Source organism: Peromyscus leucopus, chromosome 19 (assembly GCF_004664715.2).
Source record: "Peromyscus leucopus breed LL Stock chromosome 19, UCI_PerLeu_2.1, whole genome shotgun sequence".
In the NCBI taxonomy this organism is placed as follows: domain Eukaryota; kingdom Metazoa; phylum Chordata; class Mammalia; order Rodentia; family Cricetidae; genus Peromyscus; species Peromyscus leucopus.
This window is the reverse complement of record NC_051079.1, coordinates 22,706,074-22,721,955: the sequence shown is the minus strand read 5'-3', so window position 1 is coordinate 22,721,955 and position 15,882 is coordinate 22,706,074. Positions and strand designations below refer to the sequence as shown.

The window sequence follows — 15,882 nt, the reverse complement described above, 5'->3', positions numbered from 1 at the left end:
TTGTAAATGCAGTGAACACATCAGCCTAGCTCTGAAGGAAAGCCCAGGAAGTCTCACAACCTGCAGCGGCTTTTATACAGATTCTGCCCAGGAGACTTCAACTCTTTACAACTCACAACTGTCTTTGGAAATGAAAATTTGCTTTATCAAGTATGTGGGATATAAAATGTATTTTCTCCTAATGGGCTGATTTCAATGGATAGATGAGAATTGCCCAAAGTCCATCTTTATAGTTTTTCTAAATATGGGGTGGATTTCTAGAGTCAATAGTTTGAGAAAGTCTTGTAGTGTGAATCATATGTTGGTCTACACATTAGCATTTTGAAAGTCCTATGAGGAATGCAGAAGTAAAAATATTATGTCATTTGGCATTTTCTAACTTATTTGACCAACCACAGACCCTGTGTAGGACTATGTTCTCCACAAACACACATACATAAAAAGGGAATTTTTCATCAATTAGGCAACAGCATCCTGTAGAGAACAATTTGGAAATATGATCTTTGAGTTTTCTCTGCTAATATAAACAAGAGATTCAGAGTCAACATTCACTGATTTATACCAAGTATTTTTGTATTAAAGTTCTTCATCATATAAGATTAAGCTCCAAATAATTTGTCAATTCAAAGCTAAGAAACAAAACACAGGTCACCTTTTCACTATAAATTTATTTACAAAACACAAGGTTATCTTCCGAGGTCCTCATCATCACTAAACACCAAAACTGGGACTCATTTGAGTGTCCATCAATGGCCCAGGGAATTCTAGAATATAGCATCAGATGAACAGTCCAGAAAAGGGCATGAACTAACAGACAATGCATTATTACTCGCAGATGCCAAGTATTTGAGGAAACTGGGCAGAGGCAATCCTGGGTAGGACAAAATTTAAAATTCCACAGAACAAATGTCTTCTGCTCTGGGAAAATGGGTCATGAAAGATTAGAAAACCTTCTTACCAATTTTGAGAGGTGCATCTGGGGCTGGAGTTGCATAGAGAAGATTCTCTGGTTTGAGATCACGATGGACGATCCCATTTTCATGCAGGTACTACACAGGGAAAATATGAAGTAACAGTTGTGTAATTTTATGTATGGTTCTGATATCTCTATTTGATGTTTTCAGATCTACCATAATCTTATGGCTCAACAACATACATTAGGATTTTTAAAATACATATCACAAAGGAAACCATGCTGTAAGTATACAGATGGATGAAAAGCTTGCGAGTACTGGGGGTGTGCATCAGTGGTAGAGTGCCTTCCTAGTATGAGGGAGGCCCTTGGTGAACTCAGAGACAGAGCCTCTCATGTTTCATCTGTCTCTATCAAATTCATAACTAAGTTCTGCCTATTTTAATTCCAAAATATTTCCCATGTGGTCCAGTTTCTTCATGTCATTACCCCAATTTATTCCCTTCTAACTATTCTCCAACAAAGCACAAGGGAGCTGTCATTTATTCTCCTTGGCAATGGGGTGCTGGCAGAGAGGAGAGTTCTGGATGCTGCTGGCTGGGGAAATCTGGGGTGTCCAGCTAAGTGGTCAACAAAACAAGAGGCAATAAAAAACACTCAACTCTAATTCTCACTCTGGCTGTGGAATGAGTCTCCTGGCTTACCAGAGTGGGTGAGCATGGGTAGGCAGGGAAGCATTCTCTTTCCAATATGCTCAAACACATATGCATGCCATAACATTTTAGCGAATGTATGTCTAAAAATAGGTTCTATGACAATGGTTTTATCTACACCATTTTCCCCCTAAATTCAACTCAAAATCTAAAAACACTGGCTTAGTTAAAATTTAATGAAACACTTATTTCTTTTGACAGCAATCATTAAATGGATCATTATCACTTTAAATAACTATCGTACAAGAAAGCAATGGTAAACAGGCCCAGTTTTAAAGACACAAATCTTATGTTGACAGAATATAAGCCTATAAACAAACAAAGCCTATAAAGAAAAATGAAGTGGCATATATATGTCGTCAACAAATGAACAGCATATAAAACTCATCTGTCTTCAGGATTAGGGCAAGTGCATGCTGTGAGGCAGCTTCCCTAGGGGATGTTGAGAATGTTTAAAAGGGATGCATGGGTGATCAATACATTTTCTCATTTTTCACTGTGTGATGCCAGGTTTGAGAAAAGAGGAGATTCCAGGCTAGAGGCTATAGAAATCTTTGGGTAATGAGATGTTGTATTAAAAAATTATGCATAGTGTGGGTCAAGGTGCAAAAATACGGTCCACAGTTACAAAGCAATAAACAGCAAGCAAGTTTTAGTACGAGAAACACAATATTCAGAGTGGGCACAGAGGAAATGTCTATATAGTCTTGGGACCCTAGAGGCACACGGCAGGGATGGTGATGGGAGAAAACACCCCAATCTCAGGGGACAGGCAGCTTCTGCTCCAAGGTGGAGGAAGGGTATTGAAGACAAGGGTGTCTGGCACAATAGGACATGCTTTCTATGCTGAAAAGGATGAGGCTGGGGAATGGCACAATGGGTAGGTCAAGAGTATGCTACACAAGTGTGAGGAGCTGAGTTAGGATCCTCAGAAGTCACACAAAGCTTGGCACCATGGATGTCCATAATCCCATCGCTCCTCTGGCAAGTTGGGAGGTAGAGATGGGAGAATTCTGGGAAGCCCGGCCAGCTAGCCTGGAGCAGGCAAACAGAACAAGAGCCCTCTCAAGCAAAGTCAATGATGGGGCTGAGATCTGAGATTGTCCTTTGACCTGCAAACACATGACACAAGAATACACACGTGCATTCGCAGCACACACACAAGAAAAAGGACAAAGAAGAAGAAAAAGAAGGAGTTGACATTGGGATATATCAGAGTTAAAAAAACTATTTGACTACAAATGAAAGGTAAATCACATAGGAAAAGAAGTGGAAATGTGTACATTTCCCTTCAAAACCCTTTTTATTCACAGATACACAAACAATTCCTACATTAATAAGTATGCATTAAAGTAGAATGTAGAATTTAAAAAGAAACTGATGGATCCCCAAAATATACCTTATCACATATCTCTTAAAAATGCAGCCATCAACAGCTCAAGTTCTCCTTTAAAGATCCAAAGATAATACTGCTATTCTGCCTTCAGGGGGTGTCTAGACGTGTAATTAAACTCTCTCTATGGTCCTAACAAAAACTGTGTCATTGTGTAATGAAAGCTACTACATGGCAATTTGGTTTAATTACAGCTCTGCTGTGTTCGATGGGCTGTGTGTGGTTAATTGATAATGTCTCAGGAGCTGGTAGGAGGAAGTTTGAGTCTCTTTAAAAACCTAACAGGACACAGAAGAACTAGTCATTAAAGAGGGAAAACGGTGTTCTGGCTACAGTTTTCCTACAGGGGATGGAAATTAAACTGCATGGAGTTGTTCTTTTCTGTTCTTCAGGAAACTTAGAATTAATACACCTAAGTTTAAGTAAGACTATCAGAGTGCGTATTCCATTTGTGTGTCCTATCTGCTGTGGACACGGGCCACTTGCGTTGTCTTTATTTTGACCTCTCTATATGGCTTCAAAACTGTCTGCAGAGGAGAAGCATCTCCCATGACCAGGGCAACAGAACTTCTAAAGTCATCTGACCCGGGCCTATTGTATTGTCTTCCTTGGCCCCTCCCACATCCCAAGTCTGGGATGGCTGTCACCTTCCCTAGGTCGGAGTCATCCTTGTGTGCTCCTTTTACTAGCCTTGAGCAATTTGACCCACAGAAGTTCATTTCACCCGTTTGTTACTTTCATTTACACTGTCATTGCTTAGTAACAACCTTCATGGTCTCTCCCCGCAAGGCTACACTGCCAGTTAGCCTCCCCAGTAAAGTCATATTTCTATATTCCTAAACCACAGAGAAGCTCAAAGCGAGGCCTGAGCTAAAAACAAAACGAGACTTCCAGCTGAAATCTCACGCCTACAAACTGAAGCCTGGTTTCTCCAGAATAAAAATGTGGAGTTCTTTAAAGTGAACCCCCAATTTGTGTCTGCATCTTTTTCTGAGATAACTGTTAATATGCACAAGCCACATAGTGTGATTATTCCTATGTCACGTTCCTATGTAGTTTCCCAAAAATATAAAGGTTCTGGAAATTGGGCTGAGGGGGCATATGGGTAAAGCTTGTGCTATGCAAGTGTGAGGACCTTCATGTGTGCCCTAAGAGGCTCTGTCATCCCACTGCTCTTGTGATAAAACAGGACATGGAAACAGGAGATTTTTCTGGAATCCTTGAAAGCCATCAGGCCTTTCATATGCAGTGGTGTTTTTCATTAACTGTCATTCTATACATATATGTGTATGTATATGGTATATAGACATATACATTCCTAAATATAACCTGCTCAGTCTGTATAATGTTACTTGTAAGTATGTTTTCAGGTCTGGTCATTTGGTATTGGATAACTAATCGATGCGCTCTTCCCTAGGGAAGAATAATTCTCCTGCTCCCAGCATTCCTCGGTATCCTGTAGTTCTTTGTGGAGGGTTGAGGCCTCGTGGTCTTTCCCATATCCTCTTTAGCATGTGTGTTCAGCTCGTGTTTAAAGTCCAGTTAGTGAGACTTACTGGGCTTCCGATATCACTAGGAGACACAATCTCACAAAAATCTCCCTGATCCTCTCTCTGGCTCTTACAAGTCCCCCCCCCCTTTTTTGAAATGTTCCCTGAGCCTTGGGTGCAGGACTTGTATTGTAGATGGGTCCAGTGGGACCAGACTCCACAGCCCTGCATTTTGATTGGTTGTGGTTTTCTGTAATAGTCTCCATCTGTTGCAAAGAGATGTTTTTTAATGAGGGGTGGGACTACACTTATCTCACTTATTTGTGGGTATGAGGACAAATATTGAAAATATAGTTACAGATTATGCTGGCTTAGAAATGCGATGACTAGAATGGTTTTTTGGTTTTGTTTTGTTTTTTTACTTTATTTTATGTGCATTGGTGTGAAGGTGTCAGATCAAATCCCCTGGAACTGGAGTCACAGACGTTCTGAGCTGCCATGTGGGTGCTGGGAACTGAACAGCACCTCTGGAAGAGCAGCCAGTGCTCCTAACCCCTGAACTATCTCTCAGGCCCTGGAATAGTTTTTAATGGTATGTCTGCATATGCACTACATTTTTTTGTGACATATCTAACCTGTTGATAATTCTGCCAAGCATATTCTTCCATCTTGGAATTAAGAATTATATGAAATCTCTAATCTTCAGATGTTTTATTGCAGAATTTTCCATGTGTCTTCTACAAAACTATTCAACATTCTTAGCTTTTCTTCTGCCTTCTCAATTATGTTGAATGTAGTTGTAATAACTGTTTTAATGTCCCGTCTACTATTCCTGCATCTGCGTCATGAGTCTGTTGACTGGTTTGACTTCCTGATTCTTCATTTGCCCTGTAATTTTTGACTAAATGGTAGATATTTTGGAGTTTATCTGATTGGGTACAAGCACAGAAGTAAATATTTTATATTTTAAAACTCTGTTCTGGATACAGTTTGAACCTTTTGAGATCTGAAGTCTGTTTTTAAGCGTTGTTATATCTGTGCACTGAAAGCATACTCTTCCATTCCCAGTATTAGCTGCATGCATGCTTCTATTCTGTGATTCTTTTCCCCTCTGGCCTTGGACAGTTTCCTCACGGTTGTGGGCGGATCAGTTCTCCACTGAAAAACTGAGAGTGGGAAGCACCTGGAGCTTTTCAGAGACCTAGCTTTCTTCTCTGTGCTCTGTAAATGCGAGTCTCTGTGGGCATCTGGACATGGACTTTTGTCTTCTCATAGTAGAAAGGCTGCTGGAATCTGCCTGGCTTCTCCGCTCATGCAGCCTTGAAATATTTCAGTCAGTTCCAGTCCTGACGTTTGTTCTCCCAATGCAGGAGTTGCTGTCTTGGTCTGAATGGGGTCTAATATCCAAGGACCATATTTCATGTCTGAAGTTTGGGTTTTTTTTTTTCACAGAAAATGATAAATTCCCCTTTACTTCACCTTTCTCAGATGCTACCAATAGTAGAAAGCAGTAGTTCCCTACAATTGGAATTACCTTACATATCTGAGATATTTTTAAACCTTTTTACTGATACACCCACAAATGCAGTTGATGCTATTTACAAATGATATTGGAGTAGTCCCACATTTAGTTCAATATTAATTGACCTAGCACTTCATTGAATATTGGTGAACAATTCCACCACATTCATTCATGAATTTCTAAGGTTTTTAACAACAAAGTAAGAAGCCACTTTAACTTGGTCCTTAGGCAGAAAATTCCTTCCATTTGTGAGCCACTGGTAGTAGTTGAGAACAAAGCGAATCCAAAGTTGTAGTGACATGGAAGGAGAAATTCTTCTTAAGAGAGGATGTTAGCCATACTTGGCTTGCAGGAAATCTCCTTGACCAATCTTAAACATACTAAACAGCTGGATCAGTACTTTAAAAATAACTATAGGCTGGATTTCATTCCAAGTAGAAAACATTTACCCATTTTTATGTTTTACTACTTACATACTGATATTATTGATTGAAACAAATAAACACTTCAAAGCACTCTAAGTAGATTAAACATGCAATAATTACTTAAACATATCACTAAGACAACCTTTTCAAAGCACTGATGTGAGGAATTAAGAGTGAAGGTTCCGCAAAAATACTCAATAAAATACTGGCAAACAGACTCCAAGAACACATCAGAACAATTATCCACCATGATCAAGTAGGCTTCATCCCAGGGATGCAAGGGTGGTTCAACATACGAAAGTCCGTCAATGTAATACACCATATAAACAAACTCAAAGAAAAAAAACCACATGATCATCTCACTAGATGCAGAAAAGACATTTGACAAAATCCAACACCCCTTCATGATAAAAGTCTTGGAGCGATCAGGAATACAGGGAACACACCTAAACATAATAAAGGCAATTTACAGCAAGCCAACAGCCAACATCAAATTAAATGGAGAGAAACTCAAAGCAATTCCACTAAAATCAGGAACGAGGCAAGGCTGTCCACTCTCCCCATACTTATTCAATATAGTACTTGAAGTTCTAGCCAGAGCAATAAGACAACATAAGGAGATTAAGGGGATACAAATTGGAAAGGAAGAAGTCAAGCTTTCCCTATTTGCAGATAACATGATAGTATACTTGAGTGACCCCAAAGATTCCACCCAGGAATTGATAAAGCTCATAAACACCTTCAGCAACATAGCAGGATACAAGATCAACTCAAAAAAATCAGTAGCCGTCCTATATACAATTGACAAACAGGCTGAGAATGAAATCAGAGATATATCACCCTTTACAATAGCCACAAATGACATAAAATACCTTGGGGTAACACTAACCAAGCAAGTGAAGAATCTATATGACAAGAACTTTAAGTCCCTGAAAAAAGAAATTGAAGAAGATGTCAGAAAATGGAAAGATCTCCCATGCTCATGGATAGGCAGGACCAACATAGTAAAAATGGCAATTTTACCAAAAGCAATCTACAGATTCAATGCAATCCCCATCAAAATACCAACACAATTCTTCACAGACCTGGAAAGAATAATACTCAACTTCATATGGAAAAACAAAAAACCCAGGATAGCCAAAAGAATCCTGTACAATAAAACCACCTCTGGAGGCATCACAATCCCTGACTTCAAGCTCTACTATAGAGCTACAGTAATAAAAATGGCTTGGTATTGGCATAAAAACCGACATGTGGACCAATGGAATCGAATTGAAGACCCTGACATTAACCCACACACCTATGAACATATAATTTTTGACAAAGAAGCCAAAAGTGTACAATGGAAAAAAGAAAGCATCTTCAACAAATGGTGCTGGCATAACTGGATGTCAACATGTAGAAGGCTGCAAATAGATCCATATCTGTTACCATGCACAAAAGTTAAGTCCAAGTGGATCAAGGACCTCAACATAAATCAGTTACTCTGAACCTGCTAGAAGAGAAAGTAGGAAGTAGTCTTGAATGCATTGGCATAGGAGATCACTTCCTAAATATAACACCAGTAGCACAGGCACTGAGAGAAACAATCAATCAATGGGACCTCTTGAAACTGAGAAGCTTTTGTAGAGCAAAGGATACAGTCAACAAGGCAAAGTGACAGCCTACAGAATGGGAAAAGATCTTCACCAACCCCACATCTGACAGAGGACTGATATCCAGAATATATAAGGAACTCAAGAAATTAGACATCAAAATGACCAACAGTCCAATTAAGAAATGGGCTATAGAACTAAACAGAGAATTCTCAACAGAGGAAACTCAAATGGCTGAAAGACATTTAAGGAATTGCTCAACATCCCTAATCATCAGGGAAATGCAAATCAAAACAACTCTGAGATACCACCTTACGCCTGTCAGAGTGGCTAAGATCAAAAACACTGAAGACACTTTATGCTGGAGAGGTTGTGGAACTAGGGGAACTCTCCTCCACTGCTGGTGGGAATGCAAGCTTGTACAACCACTTTGGAAATCAATATGGCGCTTTCTTAGAAAATTGGGAATCAATCTCCCCAAGATCCAGCTATATAACTCTTGGGCATATACCCAAGAAATGCTCAATCATACCACAAGAGCACTTGCTCAGCTATGTTTATATCAGCATTGTTTGTAATAGCCAAAACCTGGAAACAACCTATATGCCCTTCAACTGAAGAATGGATAAATAAATTGTGGCACATATACACAATGGAATACTACTCAGCAGAGAAAAACAATGACATCTTGAGGTTTGCAGGCAAATGGATGGATCTAGAAAAAATCATCCTGAGTGAGGTAACCCAGACTTAGAAAGACAAATATGGTATGTACTCACTCATAGGAGGATACTAGATGTGGACAAGGATGACTGGACTACTACTCACATCACCAGTGAGGCTACCTGGAAAACAGGACCCCAAGAAAGACATGGGGATCACCCAATGATGAAGAAATGGATGAGATCTACATGAACAGCCTGGACATGAGTGGGAGCAATGAACAGCGAGGGTCGAGGGAAAGAGAGTGGGAGATCCCACCTGGATCAAGAACAGAGAGGGAGAACAAGGAATAGGAGACCATGGTAAATGAAGACCACATGAGAAAAGGAAGAAACAAAGTGCTAAAGAGGCCCACAGAAATCCACAAAGATACCCCCACAAAAGACTGCTGGCAATGGCAGAGAGACAGCCAGGACTGACTTACTCTGGTGATGGGATGGCCAAACACCCTAATAGTTGTGCCAGAAACCCCATCCAAGTACTGAGGAATCTGGATGCAGACATCTACGGCTAGGCCCCGGGTGGAGCACTGGGAGTCTAATTAGCGAGAAAGAGGATGGTTTATATGAGTGAGAATTGTTGAAACCAAGGTTGGATAAAGCACAGGGACAAATAGCCAAACGAATGGAAACACATGAACTATGAACCAAAGGCTGAGGGGCCCCCAACTGGATCAGGCCCTCTGAATAGGTGAGACAGTTGATTGGCTTGATCTGTTTGGGAGGCATCTAGGCAGTGGTACCAAGTCCTGGGCTCGCTGCATGAGATAGCTGTTTGAAACCTGGGACTTATACAGGGACGCTTGGCTCAATCTGGGAGGAGGGAACTGGACCTGCCTGGACTGAGTCTATCAGGTCGATCTCAGTCCTCAGGGGTGGCCTTGATCTGGAGGTGGTGAGAAAGGGGGTGGGCTGGGGGGAAGGGGAGGGGGCAGGAAGGGGGAGAACAAGGAAATCTGTGGCTGTTATGTAGAACTGAGTAGTATTGTAAAATAAAATAAATTAAAAAAAAAAAGATTGAAGGTTCCTAATTCCCATATACTAGTAGCTATCTAACAGGTCACACAGTAATGAAAAGGAGACTGAGCCATAAATAAATGCTTGAGAAAATAAATCTTACCTAATTTAAACATCTTATATCAAAACAGTAACTGGTATATATTAATATGAATAATTCATATGTTTTTATATGCCAGTTGAAAACAAAGTTGCTTCAGTATGATGCTTCCTGAGGTTTACAAAATAAACTTTGTATCTTATGACTGTTAAGAAACGGTTCATATTCTGTGATGGCCCCAAAGCCTCTTACTTCTTCCTTTTTCTCTTCTTTCTTTTTATTTATTTTTTGTGACTTTCACATCATGCATCTCCATCCTATTCATTTTCCTGTCTGTTTGTATCCACCTTCTGCCCTTGCAACCTCCCCACCAAAATAAAATAAAGAGAAAACAGAAAAATAAAAGAGCAGGAAAAAATCTATCTAGTCATGAAGCTGTACTGTGACACAGTGAGTCTCACAGTAAATCCTTTTGTCCACATATCGTTACTTGCAAGTGTTCATTGCAGAGAGTCATTTGTCTGGTTTGAGGCCTCCGGTTTCTTCTACACTATCAATGCTGGACCTTCCTCTTGGTTATCCTGTCGTTGCCCTGTGTTGTGGAGCTCCTACAGCTTTGGGTCTACAGGACTGGTCCCTTCAAGTGCTCCAGCAGATCACAGATGAGGTAGATATTGGGGTGGGCCAACTCATAACCCTGGTTCTGGGCCTGGGGAGTTGTAGGATTAGTCAGCCCACCAGCTCTCCCTTGTCCTCAACACCAGGGTGAGCTCTCTTGAATTGCCCTGGTGAGTTTACCTTATGGAGGGATGAGGAAGAGGCAGGGCTAGTTCTCCTGCTTTCACATCCACAGGGTCACATCTATAACTTCAGGGCCACCTCTACTGTGTTGCCCGGGCATAGTGTAGGGGTCACTCTCCTGAGTGATGCAGTTGATAAGGGTAAGGGGCAAGACTAACGCTTCCGCTCATAAGACCTCAGGGCCAGCTCTCTCACCTGCCTCGGGCATTGATGGGTAGGGGATGGGGCATCTCTCCCGGACCCACGCTGCCACATAACAGCTGAGTAATAGGGGCAGCTCTCCCATGCTCACAACTTTGGGGCTGGTTCACCCACACCTCCACCAATAGGGTTTGGCTCTATTGTGCTGCCCACGGGAGGTGCTTGGCCTGCTCTCTCAAGTGTTACAGCTGGTGGCAGGCAGGGGCAACTCTCCTGCCCTTATGACCTCAGGGCCAGATATCCAACCTGTCTCAGGCATTGATGGGGGCGGGGGAGGCTGGCTCTTGTTTCTGGTAGAGAATAGTATCAAAAGATCTGCCGGGCTCTGTGGCCTTACATTTAAAGGATATAAGGCAATTTTGTCAAAACTCTGAAGGCTTCAACACATGAATTTGAAGTTTGTTATAATTCTAAGGCTCTTTGCCACATATGTAATTTAAAAGCATTAAATGTCTCCATCAACCAGGGCATTAATTCCCATTAAATAAAGATTTAGCTTACAGTAATTTCAGACAGTCAGGTGCCTTAAGGCTAGGGCTTTTAAAACCTTCTTTGAAGGATTCCTCTAGAGTCAGTTTAGATATTGAGAGATTATTTGGAGATGAAATCTCAACCCCAATTCCTTCTAAAACAGGTTAACACAAATAAAATGAGTGAAGCACATGATTAAATGTTTTTGTTAATAACTTTAATCTTGCAATATGTGACTGGCACGTTCTAAGAGATTTACCAAGCATATTAATCCTTCCAAGTTAACTCCTCTATTTTGTGTATAAAAAATAGCAACATTGTAACGTTCCATTATACCATGCCCAGTTGTGTTGGGGTCTATAGGGATCTATGTGGTCCTGGAGCCCCTGGTCTTAATCAGGGAACTTTGATGACTAAAGTTGTATTTTAAATTTAAAGTACTGTGTTTAAGAGATCTATAAAACAAAAATGCCTCAAACCTATAAGACACACTTGTCCAAGGACAGATAACTTCCTGGAATACTGGGGGCCATTGTTCTTGTAAGATGGGAAGAGGGGGGATCTGTGGATAGTATGTAGAGTGAGTAGAAAATTTCTTAAGAAAGAAAAATGAAAGAAAAAATAAAAGAATCCTGTATAATAAAGCAACCTCTGGAGGCATCATGATCCCTGACCTCAAGCTCTACTATAGAGCTACAGTAATAAAAACAGCTTGGTACTGGCATAAAAACCGACATGTGGACCAATGGAATCGAATTGAAGACCCTGACATTAATCCATACACCTATGAACATATGATTTTCGACAAAGAAGCCAAAACTGTACCATGGAAAAAAGAAAGCATCTTCAACAAATGGTGCTGGCGTAACTGGATGTCAACATGCAGAAGATTGCAAATAGATCCATATCTGTTGCCATGCACAAAACTCAAGTCTAAGTGGATCAAAGACCTCAACATAAATCCAGTTACACTGAACTTGATAGAAGAGAAAGCAGGAATGGAATGAATTGGCACAGGAGATCACTTCCTAAATATAACACCAGTAGCACAGACCCTGAGCGCAACAATTAATAAATGGGACCTCCTGAAACTGAGAAGCTTTTGTAGAGCAAAGGACACGGTCAATAAGATAAAACGACAGCCTACAGAATGGGAAAAGATCTTCACCAACCCCACATCTGACAGACGGTTGATCTCCAAAATATACAAAGAACTCAAAAAGCTAGACAAATTTTGTATTCTTTATGAGGTGAAGTAATTTAAATTTATTTTCACAGCGAAGTTGTTAGAAAATTCATTTGTAAAGGTAACTACATTGCTATTATCCATTCTTAATGTCTTTTTTCCTCGATTTTTAGCAAATAAAAATTACTTTAACACAGCTCTTCTCATGAATATTTACACCATATAATTTTAATTCTCCGATGGGCACACACAGGTTGCAGTGTTACTTAATACACTGCTTAGGTGAAATCTCAAAGTGGGTCCTCTAACACCTGTGGCATCCATTGAGATCAATAATATAAATAAAAAGGCTAACTAGATCTTTTAAAAGAAAAAATAGAGTACCATTCAGAAAATCATTTGTCACAGAGTTTCATATATTTTATGCACGACTGTAAAATATCTGAGTAATTTCTGAGATTAACAGGTAACCTCATGACTACAATCCTTTAGAATTTAATGAACATGTTACAGTAAATTTTTCTAAAGGTATGATAACACAGTAGGAATGTATCTTAATACATTGCTCATCCCATGAAATGTCTATGGGAATTAAGATTTTATTATATGCAGAGTTACTGGGTTATTTTATGCATTCTTCAATACCAAATGATTCTATTTCTACCGTATTGGCTGCACTTGCCATAAATAATCCATATTAGTACCTATTAGCCCATTGCCTCATTGTTTCTGGTACGTAAAAGAAGCTGAACAAGTGCATGAAGAAACTCCTGAATTCTGACAATCACGGCACACTTTGTCTTTGTTAGTTAGACTCCACTTCTAAGAAGACAAGAAAAATCTGCAAAATGCTGGAGAAGTGGGGAGCTGGCACACACTTGAATTTTGAAAGCACAGGAAATCACTGAGTGGGAATCAGACCTCTTATCCTCCAGCTCTGAAGCTACCTGTGTGTGCCAGGTAAAAGTAGCCTGAGGACCCCGTCAACATAAGCTGCATTAAAGTTTATGACCCTGGAGAAATGGAAAAAAAGCAAGCAACAAAATATGATGGGAAACAGTAGAAGATCCTGGCTACAATTTCATGAATACACCCTCCAACCATCCTCCACTCTTATTAATGATGCATATCCCAGATGTTTGGACTCAAAAAATGACACCATGGGCTATTAGTATACCTGCCTGTTCCTTCCCTAAAACCTAGGATCAAGAACTGAGTCTGGCGGAGGTCAAGAAATCAGGAATCGCTGAACTGAACATGTGATTGAGAAATTGCCTTCATCATCCTGGCTTGTTGGCCTGTCTCTGTGGGGGCATTTTTCCTGATTGTTCATTTGTGTAGTAGGGCTCAGCCCACTGTGGGTGGCACCATCCATAGGCATGTGGGCTTGGGCTGTATAAGAAACAGGTAAATGTGAACCTGTGATTAAGCAAGCAAGCAGTGGTTCTCTAGAGTCTCCATCAATTCTTACCTCCAGGGTCCTGCCCTGGCTTCCCTTGAGGATAGACTGTAACCTATACGCAGAAATAAACTCTCCTTCCCAGGTTAGTGTTGGCTGGTGTTTTATTCCAGCGATAAAAAGCAAACTATGACAGAAATTTGTACCAGAGATTGGGGTATTTATATAACGGGCCTGTGTCATTTGGGGGTTAAGATTGTAGAAGGGTTTTGGAGCATTAGGATAGAAAAGCCCCCTACTGCTCAGAGCTTAATGAACTGTTCTAAGGGAGCTTGGAAGATAAGAATGATTAGAGGAATGCAGACAATGGAGGCTTGGGAAGTTTCAGAGGCAAGTTTGAGAGCTCTTCCAAGAATACTGGGACTGTTTGTATGATGCATTTAAATTAGGAGTCCAAGGAAGCTTTAAAAAGACAGACATTTTTAAATAAGTCAAACCTGGCCAAAATTAAAACTCCAGAATTATTTTTCACTAAGTTAATCCTTTTTCCTTTCTTTTGTCTCGTCTTTAACATTTTATTTATATTGTAGGAATTTCTTCTTTACTGCTTCCCCCCATTAAGAGTTGGAGAGTACTGATCCGTCCCTACTTTGACGGCATAGGTAAGATTCCAGATTCACATCTCCAGGTACCAAGTGTTAAGCTGAAATGCCACAATCCAATTAGTCTTCAATTATTTCTACTGAACCCAGTAACACCCATTGGTATCTTTGAAATGTAACAGCATCTGAGGTTGGTATTTCTCCAAATAAAACAGCTATCTGTAATGGAATGTTTCAAAGTCTCCTGTCTTTAATTTTTTTTCCCTAAATAAATCTCTAAGGAAAATCGGATGACTATTAACCAAAGTAGAGCCATTGTTTGTGGGAACACACACTTCCATTATGATTAGCACATAGACCTCATTGTGGTGGGATTTGGGGAAAGTGGATTTTACCATCTCTTCTTCCTCCTGCCCCCTCCCTCCTCCTGATACCTGCTTTCAGGTGTAACAGAAAGAAGGCCTTGCTGCTGTGGATGTGCATGTATCGGGCAGCTTTAAGTCCACTTGAGCACTTTTTGGAAAAAACAAACAAACAAACAAACACAGAAATAAGAAAAAAGAAAGGAAGGATGGGAGGAAGGAAAGAAAGTAAGAGAAAAGAAAAACAGAAAAAAAAAAAACAGTGGCAGGGATTATTCAGTCCAAATGGTTTTTTGTCTTTATTGATGATGGATGCTCATGTCAGTTTCTTTTCAGTATTTGATCCCTGATCTAATGTTAGGACATTAAACAAAGAAGCCAGGAGCCAAAAGTTTGGGAAAATCATAAGGAAATGACATCTTAAAGAGGCATCTGTCTCCTTGTGTAACTTAGCTGAGAGGAGAATTCTCTTTCCAACAATGAGACTAAGTGGGCATCCCAGAAACTTTCCTGACCCAAGGAACCAGTAAAGTTGTGTCCAGGCAGAGAATCAGCATGCTTCCTGCAGGCAGAATTGTGTGACTTTCCATTTTCTGTCTAATGATGTTATAGAAATTTGATATCTTAAAATTTTAGGACTTATCTGTGATTGGAATTTTCAGAAATAGTCAAAGGAGTAATAGGCAGTTCTCAGCATTTGGGTCTAGAATGCCTGTGGTGGTTGTCTTCTGAATCGCTCTCTGTGTGTTTTGATGTGTAACTACTGATCACCTTGTTATTACTAGATTCTTTGAGATTTAAAAGGATACAAGAAAAAAGTCAGTGTCAGAACCATCAATGCCTAGTGAGCATGTCCACAGTCCACAGGTTGTCACAGACTAGAAGGGTAGTGAGCATGTGTCCACAGTCCACAGTCCACAGGCTGCCACCGAGTAGAAGGGTAGTGAGCATGTCCACAGTCCACAGGCTGTCACAGAGTAGAAGGGTAGTGAGCATGAGCATGTCCACAGTCCACAGGCTGTCACAGAGT

At 40.4% G+C, this 15,882-nt stretch overlaps 1 protein-coding gene across 2 annotated transcripts in view; it reads right to left on the bottom strand.

Moving 5' to 3' along the window:
• Nucleotides 1-15,882, bottom strand: part of Camk4 (calcium/calmodulin dependent protein kinase IV) — a 220,951-nt gene that overhangs the window by 33,693 nt on the left and 171,376 nt on the right. For both annotated transcript variants that reach the window (XM_028867048.2, XM_028867047.2), the window contains one exon: nucleotides 959-1,049. In XM_028867048.2, the coding sequence (XP_028722881.1) occupies nucleotides 959-1,049 (91 nt within the window). The remainder of the gene's footprint in view (nucleotides 1-958; nucleotides 1,050-15,882) is intronic.